The sequence below is a fragment of the Candida tropicalis genome (assembly GCF_000006335.3).
Source record: "Candida tropicalis MYA-3404 genomic scaffold supercont3.3, whole genome shotgun sequence".
Lineage (NCBI taxonomy): Eukaryota > Fungi > Ascomycota > Pichiomycetes > Serinales > Debaryomycetaceae > Candida > Candida tropicalis.
In genome coordinates, this window is record NW_003020055.1 from 1,140,582 (window position 1) to 1,152,985 (window position 12,404).

The window sequence follows — 12,404 nt, forward strand, 5'->3', positions numbered from 1 at the left end:
AAAGAAAGAAAAAAGAAAAACTAAAAACAAGAACCACCTCCCTTCCTCCCCCTCCTCTGTTTATTACTGCGGACAACTACATCTCAATAATAACTATTATCAATGGCTGGAACTTCGACGAGAAGGTCGACTAGATCTGTATCTAATCCACCAGAGGAGATCCATGAAGATGACATGTATGACGAAGAATTGGAAAATATCAAGAAACATATTGATTTCCACAATGAATCAGATGAAGACTCTGAAGATGAATATATCTTATCATCATCGGACGAAGAATATGATGGAAAAAATGGAGAAGAAGAATATGATGATTATGATGAAAATTATAACTTTAAAGATGCATTAAAAGGTGCTAGTAACTTTAGAGTACGTAATAGAAGAGAGAAGATTAGTAAGAGTTCTAAAAATTATTATAAACGTAAAATGATGAGAGCTGATAATAGAGAATTGGATCCTGAAGTTAGATCGAATTTATCTCAAGCTAATGAAGCATTTGTTAGAAAAGATTTTGGTACAGCAGAAACTTTATATTTAGAAGTTATTAAAAAAGATGCCAAAAATTTCACAGCTTTCAAAGCCTTGGGTGAAATTTATCAAGCACAAGGCGATTTCAATAAATGTTGTAATTATTGGTTATTGGCAGCAAATATTCATCCTTGGGATACTGAATTTTGGGGTCAAGTGGCAGAATTATCTTCTGAATTGGGTTATATTGATCAAGCTATTTATTGTTACGGTCGTGCAATTACGTCCGATGTTAGAAAAAGTTGTGATTTTATACTACAGAGAGCACTTTTATATCAAGAAAGAAAACAATTTGGTAAAGCATTGGAAGGGTTCCAAAAAGTTAGACAATTATATCCACAAGATTCCAACATCATTAAATATTTGGCTTCCGTGTATCTGGAACAAAAGCGTTTAAATGATGCAATTAATTTGTATATGAAAGTTTTGGATAATAATATCGATCCAAATAAAGAATCTGGAGAATTGTTTCCCAAGTTTGATTGGGCAGAATTGAATATTTTATTAGAACTTCATTTACAAAACCATTCCTGGAGAATGGGATTAAATGTGTTGAAATTAACATCCAGATGGATTCAAAATAGAACTGAGGAAACATGGTGGTCTGAAGATGAAGATTTGGAATTTGATACTGTGCAAAGATTTCAGGTTTTGGATGGATTGTCAGAAGATCAGAGAGTAGAAGCCAAGGATAAAGCATTTGAATTACCAATTGATATTCGTTTCAAACTAGGGTGTTTAAGACTTGGGCTCAAACAAAAAAGAGTTGCGATGGTTAGTTTTGATTATTTAATTGATGAACAGGATGTTGCTGATTTGCATTTCGAAGCAGGTAAATTATTAGAAGAACATGGGTATTATGAAGATGGATTAAAATTCTTAACAAAAGCCTATGAAGATGAGCAATTCCAAGGTAGTCTAGAATTGACCGAGTTATTAGCCAGATGCTATTTTGAAGTGGGTGATTATAAACAATCTAGATATGCCTATGAAGAATTATTACAACATGATCCTAATAATTTAGATTTCAAATTATCCTTAGCAGAAAGTTTATTGTATTTGGGTGAAAATACCCGAGCACAAAAATTGATTATAGAAGTTAGACAATCTCGACCTAAAGAAGAAGGGGCTGATATTGAAATTGATAGCGAAACAACAGAAAACCTTTCATTGATTCCAAATGAATTTAAGAAAACTCATGGTAAAAGAAAATTGACAGAACAAGAAAGGGAAGAAATTGAAAATAATGCCACTCGTAAATTATTGGAGAAGTACGGTAGAATGCAAAGATTACAAGAAGCAGTAAACAATGGAGATAGAATTGCCATTAGTGCATGGATTCAATTAGCTTCTCAATTGATTGAAATATTTGCCAACGTTAAGAGTTTTTTTCCTAGAGATAAGAATAGAATTTTCAGAGGGATTATTCGATACAGAAGAAGAAAAGATATGGGATTGGATGAAAAATTGGCCAGAACTCATAATTTATATTTGGGTATTGTTCCTGATGAAAATAATTCAAGACATACATTAACCAGTAAGACTGAATATCGAGGGCTTAGTTATGATCAATGGTTTAAAATATTTGCCCAATATGCTATACTAAACTCAAGGTATGAAAACAAGGTAGATTATGCTGACGAGATTGTTGATTTGGCATTAAATGTGAATGTTTTCATTCAAGATAAAAGAAAAGAAAATTTTCTTCGAACTTTGAAACTAGTCTTTGCTGTGGGTAGAGGACAAATTGTTGAATCTATTTTCATTCAAATTCGTCATTTTTTAAATCTGAATCAATTTTCCCCATTTATTTATAAATTATTCATGTGTTGTTATAGTGCTGGTATAAATTTCTGGGAACAATTTTCATGTTATAATCATCAAAAATATTTCTTACGTCAATTGAAAGGATATGATTTCTAATTATACTGGTAAATATGTTCTGGGGATGGCCACTATCACAGCCGATCTTTCTAATGTAACAATTGGTAAGAATCATCTTGATTTGATTTATGTTTATGCCAATTTGTTAGGTGGGAATAAAAGTTATGCATCTACGATTTTCTACTTGAATCGAGCATACAATGATTATAATAAAGATCCTATATTATGTTTAATGATTGGATTAAATCATATTCATCGATCAATGCAAAGATTAAGTACCAATAGACATATTCAATTATTACAAGGGATAAGTTATATAATGGAATATAAAGAATTAAGATCCATTAATGCTACTAAATTTGAATTACAAGAAATTGAATATAATTTTGGTAGATTTTTCCATACTATTGGGTTATTCACATTAGCTGTTAAGCATTATGAAAAGGTTTTAGATATGAAAAATGAATTTATAGGTGAAGGTGATGAAGATTATGACTTGTCTTGGGAAGCTGCATATAATTTGAGTTTGATTTACAATATTAATGGGAATCCGAAACTAGCAAAAAAAGTCATTGATGATTATTTGACTGTATAGTATCTGTGAGTGTATCACAGATGAGTGTATTATAGCTGATTGTATCATAGTTGAGTGTATCATAGATGAATGTATTATTTGAATCTTGAAGGTGTCAACGGTATTGATCTTCAGATACGATTCCTTTTCGTTGATCCATTGCCTCGAGATTAGTCAACCAAAGGAAAGTTGATACGATATGACCGAATAACCGTTTGTTTGTATTCACTCTACACCACATTTCACCATTCATCATTTTACGAACTGTTTAAGTTGTGGCTATGCAAAGCAACAATGATGATGCTGTACTTAACACAAACTAAACCCAAATAAACCAAGTAAACCTTCCTCAAAACAAAACTAAAACAAGACATTACAATGTATTTTTGATTTCGGGTAGAGTAGAATTTTATCTGTAATTGTTTGCCAATGATTCAGTCAATCCATAAAACCGTTAAAAGCGAACAACCTCACTCTAAACCAATCAACACATCAACGTCGCGTATACCAATTAAAAAAATAGCACAAAATAGATTCCGAGGGTTTGAAAAATTTTTTAAACTATTTTTGATGGTGGTGGTGTAGAATGTGTAAGATGGAATGGTAAGAGTCTAAAAATAGTTCATGTATCTATTTAACATTCTTCACGATGAAACAATTAAATTACGCGATTTGTTTATGCTTGAATGTTTATGTTTTTTATTAAATCCGTTTGGGAAATTGAAAGTTTATTACTCCGGTTTAATCAATATGGTGATAATGATCTCTAGAATACAATTCACGACTAACCAGCCATTACCTCAGATTAATAATAATCACATCATTTACGTTCTACTAATGCAAAAAAGAAAAAAAAAATTAAAGAATTCCAATAAAATGGTTAGAGTAATTACCTTTTCAGTTATTTTTTGCACCAAAGACAAACTAAAAAATTTTTTTTTTTTCAAATGTTGTTCCTAACTGACAGTACCTGAAAATTTCAAGGAACCCAAATGATTAAGATCGCCCTTAAAACTCAGAACAGATGTTTCATGACTGTGATATCCTTATTTCTCTTCTTATCTTTTATTGATGCTATATCCCTTGTTGTTTTGATATTTCCTATTTAAAGAATCCAACAACCAATAATCACCCACGTCTTCCTCTTGATGTCAGCAATTCATGTGTCGATTCGCCCATAAAACTCTACACACGGTTTGTGTTTAATGAATTTAACATCAATGGAAAATCAATTTTGTGTCAAAGTGGGCGGATACAGACATCAAAGCTTTTTTTCTTCTTTGAATTTAACTAAAACGGAATAAAAATAGACGATTTATAAGGATGTGAATAACATGTATAAATAAATAAAAACACGAGAGAAATTATGTAAGACAAAGTGTCGACTTTTTTTTATTTTCATTTGGAAATTCAATTTCCCAATTCGTAAGTTATTATTCTGAAATAAGAACAGTATCCAGAATTATCACCACAGGACACTGGTTTAAATCAATGTTAATAATATTGATCGTCAGGAACCAACAGATATAGATTGCGCTCAGTCGTTTACATATCGCAGCTTTCTTTATTTTTTTTTTTTAAGAAAATACCAGACATATACTACGTTATGGTAATCAACTAATGACTGTATTTTTTTTTTCCCCAAATTGATTTAAGCCAGTATATACAAAAAATATAGAAGCAGAGGAGCTAATATTATTCCTCATATCTTTTATCTTTGTGTTTTCATATGTTTCGTAACAAAAAGAAAGCAAAGGTTGTTTCAAGACATTATGTTAAATATGAAACGACGAAATTGGGCGATTTATCTGCTTCAATTGTATATTATCAACAGATTAATTTACCTAGTTTGGGTTTAATTAAAACAGGACATTGATAATGGTATCAGGAGTGAATTTATTAATTTGAAATTATGACACTGGTTTCAATTTGTAGTTGCTCTTGAACCAAGAATTAGAATGACTATATTTTTGTATATGGAATATCCACACTGGTGATGACGTACACTTTGAACCTTGTGTAATGCTACAGTAACAATATTCAGGTTTGAACAGTTCAGGAATTTTTCTTCATTGTTATCAATAAAGTGATGGCGTATATGTGATATCATGCGAGGCGTTGATAAACAGACATATATTATTCCAAAGAACGAGTTATATCCGAACTACACTCATTCATCCGTTCACAGTTTCATTCTTTTGTTAATTATCACACATTAGAAAACCTCAATGTCGTAGAAAATCACGACAATACAAAGCCTGAAAATCCATCGAATCAAGATTGTCTATTACCGGGTCAATTCTTTTCTTTTTTTAGCTTGTTTTTCCTTCCATGGTGATTTGATTCGAGATCCTTTGCCAATCTTACAAGATACTGTGTTGCATTGTCGATAATAATTATTTTGACGGTCCGTTATAGAGAACTAAAAGTTCATGTTACAACTAAGAATTCTATCACAAACCTGAATTGTCTAAGACTAAAAACTACAGAAACCATGGAACTCTCTTCAGTATAACAAAAGCAAAAACTTACCACTACTAAATTAAGGCGGTCGTAGGTGAGTAATTCAAGAAACGTAGCTGCAGCAAGTTTAGGTCATATCATACCTACCAAATATGAACTCCTATTCATGTGATAGAGTTTCTACACATTTTAAAGAAACGTTTTTACCACTATCTCAACGGGTCACTAGTCTTAATTTTTCTCACAAACACGCGTATATAGGCTTATCATTCTTGCTATGCAGCTGATTTTCTCAACACCGATTCCAGGGCACTCTAAAAATCAAAGGGTAGGTAGAGGGTACAGCAGAAGATATCACAAAGTCCAACTGTTCTTTTTTTCACATAATTTCTGTGGGTTGCTCTTTGCACATGAATTATGGGTACAACAATGACAATTCCTTGAATAAACTAAATAACTATACGATTCGAGCCCTGAGTAACTTTAACTTAAAAGCAAAGATAATGCATTATTTTGAGGAGGGGTTCTTTCCAATTAAGCGAATAGGTTCTAGAACACAACACCTCTTCTCCCCCAAAAATATGATAATAACCAAAAATAAAACCTAGATTTGCTGTTACACGGATACTCATTAGAATTATGGCAATGTGCTTTTCGTAAATGAATCAGATACCTCCACTCCACCGACTAGAGTTAGTTTATACATTTGGTTCAACCCTTTGTCTAAAAAAAATTCACCTTGGATGATACATCGTCAAAATGGTCTATGTACTCTTCGCACACCAATGGTGTTACTTTCCAGTTTGACAATGAAAGAATAAAAAACAAAAATGAAAAAAAAAAAAAAAAAAATTTCACAGCTACAATAACTTATTGTCATCCTATTTGGGGCAAATTATTAACAATTGTTCCAATGCATCAATTCTATTTTATACCCAGGGCATGCTGTTGGCTTATGAGGCCAATACCATTTTGGACCTAATACATTCTGCATGCAGTCTAAAATATCAACATTCCGCTTAAATTATCCTTTGTTTACCATAAACCAGAATCCCCTACAATAAAAGACACAACAAGAAAAGTAGTTACGAAAACCCTGCAACAAAAAAGAATGTTGTAAAAAGAAAAAAAAAGAAAGAGTTGAAAATTTTGCTTTGTTCTGTTTGTTTTGCTTTGTTGAAAGTGCTGTATTACACCAAACATCATGCCCCAAGACAATATCAAACACTGACACAAGTTCCAAGCAATACAGGTTTCCCAATTCCAGTTTTTTTTTGGGAATATAAAGAGGAGGTCGATCCCCCTGATAAAATCAAAGATCATGTTTTTCTTTGTAGATCAATCAACTAACTACTTTACATTCGTTTTTATTATTTATACCCTACTTTAACAATGAAGTTTGAATTGTTAGTTGCTTTGGCTAGTGTTCTTACTACTACGTCCGCTACTGGATTCCATGGCAAATTTGGCCATGGTGGATTTCAAAAAGATGGAGATTGTGTTCCAACCACTTATTGGACTACTTGTTTTGCTCCAGCTACAACTGAGATTACCATCACTTCTTGTGAAAACAATGCTTGTGCTACTAGAACTCACCATACTGGTGTTACCAAAACCAAGACCATCTATGAAGGTGTCACCACTGAATACACCACTTATTGTCCATTAACTACTTCTCATGAAGTTGTCAGATCTACCCTTTCAAAATCTATTGTCATATGGTCTACTAAGTCTGCTCCATGGTATTGGAGTTGGAATCGTCCTCCAAATTGTGGTCAATCTACCTCTATCGTCTCCACTACTGTTGAAACTCAACCTCCTGCTGCTGAAACTTCTTCAACTGTTACTCCAGTAGTTCCAACTTCAACTTTTGTTGAAACTACTCCAACCACTGAAGTTCCAACTACCACTTCTGTTCCGCAAGTTCCAACCACTTCTACTTCTGTTCCACAAGTTCCAACTACTAATGTTCCACACAAACCCTCTTGTGTCACTCATACGGCTAAATCAACTACAGTTATCACCACTACTGACTGCCGTGGTCAAAGTTGTACTCACGCTACTGTCACAACTGGTGTTACTGTGCTTACTGTTACTACTTCAGAAATCGTTACTAGCTACACTACTTATTGTCCATTAACTTCTACTGAAACTATTGGTACAAGTTCTATTGAATCCAGCAGCAGTGTTGAAACTCCAACTACTACTTTGGAATCATCCTCGTCTAGTGTTGTTTCTAGTTCTTCTGAAAGTACTCCAGTTACTGTTATCACTCGTCACACAACTTCAGTTACTAGTGAAACCAGTACCTTCTGTCCATTGACTTCTACTGAATCCACTTCTACTCCAGTCACTTCTTCTTCCGTTCCAGTTGAATCATCTAGCACTCCATGTCAAGGTGAAGAATGTACCCCATCTACTTCTACCCCAGGTAAACCAACCAGTCCAGCTCCAATTCTTGAAACTTCAGTCACCACTCCATCTTCTCCAGCACCATCTTCTAGTGCCCCAGTTGAATCCTCATCTGCCCCAGTTGAATCCTCATCTGCTCCAGTTGAATCATCTTCTAGTGCCCCAGTTGAATCCTCATCTGCTCCAGTTGAATCCTCATCTGCTCCAGTTGAATCCTCATCTGCTCCAGTTGAATCCTCATCTGCTCCAGTTGAATCATCTTCTAGTGCCCCAGTTGAATCCTCATTTGCTCCAGTTGAATCATCAAGTGTCCCAGTTGAATCCTCATCTGCTCCAGTTGAATCATCTTCTAGTGCCCCAGTTGAATCCTCATCTGCTCCAGTTGAATCCTCATCTGCTCCAGTTGAATCATCTTCTAGTGCCCCAGTTGAATCCTCATTTGCTCCAGTTGAATCATCAAGTGTCCCAGTTGAATCATCATCTGCTCCAGCACCATCTTCATCTGCCCCAGTTGAATCATCATCTGCTCCAGCACCATCTTCTAGTGTCCCAGCTGAATCATCAAGTGTTCCAGCTGAATCATCTTCTAGTGCCCCAGTTGAATCATCAAGTGTACCAGTTGAATCATCATCTGCTCCAGCACCATCTTCATCTGCCCCAGTTGAATCATCATCTGCTCCAGCACCATCTTCATCTGCCCCAGTTGAATCATCATCTGCTCCAGCACCATCTTCTAGTGTCCCAGCTGAATCATCAAGTGTTCCAGCTGAATCCTCATCTGCTCCAGTTGAATCATCTTCTAGTGCCCCAGTTGAATCCTCATCTGCTCCAGTTGAATCATCAAGTGTCCCAGTTGAATCCTCATCTGCTCCAGCACCATCTTCATCTGCCCCAGTTGAATCATCAAGTGTCCCAGCTGAATCATCTTCTGCTCCAGGTACTGAAACTTCATCTGCTCCAGCTCCAGGTACTGAAACTCCATCTGCTCCATGTGAAGGTGATGAATGTACTCCAACTACTCCAGCTCCAGGCACTGAAACTTCATCTGCTCCAGCTCCAGGTACTGAAACTTCATCTGCTCCAGCTCCAGGTACTGAAACTCCATCTGCTCCATGTGAAGGTGATGAATGTACTCCAACTACTCCAGCTCCAGGTACTGAAACTTCATCTGCTCCAGCTCCAGGCACTGAAACTCCATCTGCTCCAGCTCCAGGTACTGAAACTCCATCTGCTCCATGTGAAGGTGATGAATGTACTCCAACTACTCCAGCTCCAGGTACTGAAACTTCATCTGCTCCAGCTCCAGGTACTGAAACTCCATCTGCTCCAGCTCCAGGTACTGAAACTTCATCTGCTCCAGCTCCAGGCACTGAAACTCCATCTGCTCCAGCTCCAGGTACTGAAACTCCATCTGCTCCATGTGAAGGTGATGAATGTACTCCAACTACTCCAGCTCCAGGTACTGAAACTTCATCTGCTCCAGCTCCAGGCACTGAAACTCCATCTGCTCCAGCTCCAGGTACTGAAACTTCATCTGCTCCAGCTCCAGGTACTGAAACTCCATCTGCTCCAGCTCCAGGTACTGAAACTCCATCTGCTCCATGTGAAGGTGATGAATGTACTCCAACTACTCCAGCTCCAGGTACTGAAACTTCATCTGCTCCAGCTCCAGGTACTGAAACTTCATCTGCTCCAGCTCCAGGTACTGAAACTCCATCTGCTCCATGTGAAGGTGATGAATGTACTCCAACTACTCCAGCTCCAGGTACTGAAACTTCATCTGCTCCAGCTCCAGGTACTGAAACTTCATCTGCTCCAGCTCCAGGTACTGAAACTCCATCTGCTCCAGCTCCAGGTACTGAAACTCCATCTGCCCCAGTTGAATCATCAAGTGTCCCAGCTGAATCATCTTCTGCTCCAGGTACTGAAACTTCATCTGCTCCAGCTCCAGGTACTGAAACTCCATCTGCTCCAGCTCCAGGTACTGAAACTCCATCTGCCCCAGTTGAATCATCAAGTGTCCCAGCTGAATCATCTTCTGCTCCAGGTACTGAAACTTCATCTGCTCCAGCTCCAGGTACTGAAACTCCATCTGCTCCAGCTCCAGGTACTGAAACTCCATCTGCTCCAGCTCCAGGTACTGAAACTCCATCTGCTCCAGCTCCAGGTACTGAAACTCCATCCGCTCCATGTGAAGGTGATGAAATGTACCCCATCTGGTGAAGAATCTACAACTTTCTTACTTCCACAACTAATATCTACTCCACTTACCCACAAGAATCTACTTTAGTTTCAGTTTCTACTGGATCTACTGGTGGTTCAACCTATTCTTTCAGTACATATGCACCATCTTCATCTAGCTCTGCTCAAATAAGTACTTATGAAGGTGCTGCTAACATTCACCAAGTTGGTACTTTTGCCGGTGCCATTGCCGGTTTATTGTTCTTAATTTAATTTAATTGAATTAGATTAATATTTTGAACTTTGAGTTAATGTTGACAAATGATCAGTTCCTAATTTTCTGTCGATAGAGATATATGATAATTGTATTTCTTTGGTTTATTTTTTATTCTTATTATTTTCATTCTTTATTTTGTCATTCTCCTGTATTATATTTTCATTATTTCGGTTTGGTCTATAGCATCATTGAATTTTGCCTTTATCTATTTTCTGTTAGCAAGTTTTGCTTATTATTATTATGTTTTAGTTTTCTGTTATCTTTGATACCCCTTTGTCAGAGATGTAAGTTCTTTTTCGGTTTATAGCTAATTAATATTCTGTATACATTATTATAGATTTCTTTAATGAATTTTAGAAATTATTATGCACAAAACTACTTTCATGTCTACACCCTAGCTGTACAAAATACTTCCTGTAATAACAATAAGAAAAAGGTTTACTTTCGGAGTTAGTTAGAAGACACGATATGAACGATACTCTGAATAGGATATAAAAACACGTGCAATTCATTACAAAATGATTCTCATTGACAGGTGTACCCTTAGCGAGGTATGTACATGTACTATTAGGTAGTACATAAATAAGTTTCATGATGACCTCATAGTGCGAAGAACTAATTAATTTTTTTTTTCTTTTTATCTTTTAGACCATTTCATTCTCTACTACAAAATAATTCTTTTCTAAGGTCTACATAAAGCTGGTGTTTTGGACTTGAGAATGTTGAAACAGAAGCTGTGGAACACAAAGGACTTCTACATGTATGGAATTTTTACGAACTATGACATTGCACGCCTTTAAAGAAGAAGTAGGGTTTTGCCATTAAATTAATGAAGTACTGCTTAGTGTGAGCTAAAATCGATGTCATGTTACAGGCGGTGGTGAAATTTTACTTTCACCAGAGTTTAAATAATATTCGTATGTTCGCCCTTTTAATTGGACGTTGATCAGATTCTGATTTTAATCGGTAATCATCAACAATAAAAGAATGAGCAATGGATGAGTCCATCCCATTGTTTCGGTGATCTTTCTATTTCTATGGATATTGTAATCACCTGAGAAAAGCAAGAGCTTTTTTCGTCCTATGAAGTAGACGAAATAACCTTCCAATACCGACCTAGAAAATCAGGAAGGCATTATTATTGCTAAAAGTTGAAACAACTGGAATGTTTCTCAAAAAATTTCAAACTAACCGCCATCTATACATGAAATAAACACCAACTTTCCCTTTCCTTCCTTCCGCGCGCGCGCGCACAAGCGCTCACTAAAATTAGAAATATATGCAAATAAGAAGAACACAATAGAATAACTGGACAAGAGATACAACAAAAAAGAATTAAACGTTATCATCATGTTAACGAGCTTCGATTGCTAATAATAGATTAACACTTGTAAACAAAAGAAATGATTTCTAGTTTAATTAATGAGAAGAGATCGGCAAATGTATTAAGTTAATTTAAGTATAGATTGCTCCACTTTTTTCTTACTAATCAGCAAAGCAAAAGAACGATGTTTTAAAAGAGAATCTTTAGTGTATTGTTTTGTTGATATCAGGGTACGTTCGTTCGTATACCCAAAATCCTGTGAATTTTCCCTCTAATTTTATCCCTTTTTTCTATTCCACTTTATACTCCGCATTCAACAATGTTCTTTCTTCCATTTATTTTTGTACTAATAATCCAGGTTTATTGAAACTGTATAATCTAAAATAGCTCGCGTTTGATGTCAGAATGCTAAGAATTCATTGCTACATTAATTTTTTTTTTCACTTTTTCACTTTTTCACTTTTGTATGCCCATCAGTTGTTTCTTTTATCAGGGTGTGGTTATGTTCCTTTATACAAAATGCAACTAAAACTGATAGAAGGGAACTAACGGGCTTATCGAAACATGTGCGTTTAGATGTGCGCCCGCCTTATGATTGAAATTTAATGGTTACTCTGGTGCATATGATAAATATAATAATAACTTGTAATCTCTTCACTCATTATTTAGAGCAAAGAATGTAATGTGCATGGTTCTTTTCGGTTTTGTAAGACCCTTTAAATCCAATTTATACGTTTCGCGATGACGCATGAAGATAAAGT

The 12,404-nt window shown here is 35.7% G+C and overlaps 2 protein-coding genes across 2 annotated transcripts; both read left to right on the top strand. All coding sequences in view use genetic code 12, as the record gives it.

Moving 5' to 3' along the window:
• Nucleotides 1-102: 102 nt before the first annotated feature.
• Nucleotides 103-2,451, top strand: TFC4 (transcription factor TFIIIC subunit; the record flags this gene model as incomplete). The annotated part of the gene is made up of 1 exon (XM_002548221.1): nt 103-2,451. The coding sequence occupies one exon, from the start codon at nt 103-105 to the stop codon at nt 2,449-2,451; it is 2,349 nt and encodes a 782-aa protein (XP_002548267.1).
• Nucleotides 2,452-6,841: 4,390 nt separating this feature from the next.
• CTRG_02565 (uncharacterized protein) lies at nt 6,842-10,084 on the top strand (the record flags this gene model as incomplete). The annotated part of the gene is made up of 1 exon (XM_002548222.1): nt 6,842-10,084. One exon carries the CDS (start codon nt 6,842-6,844, stop codon nt 10,082-10,084), a length of 3,243 nt encoding a protein of 1,080 aa, XP_002548268.1.
• Nucleotides 10,085-12,404: the final 2,320 nt, after the last annotated feature.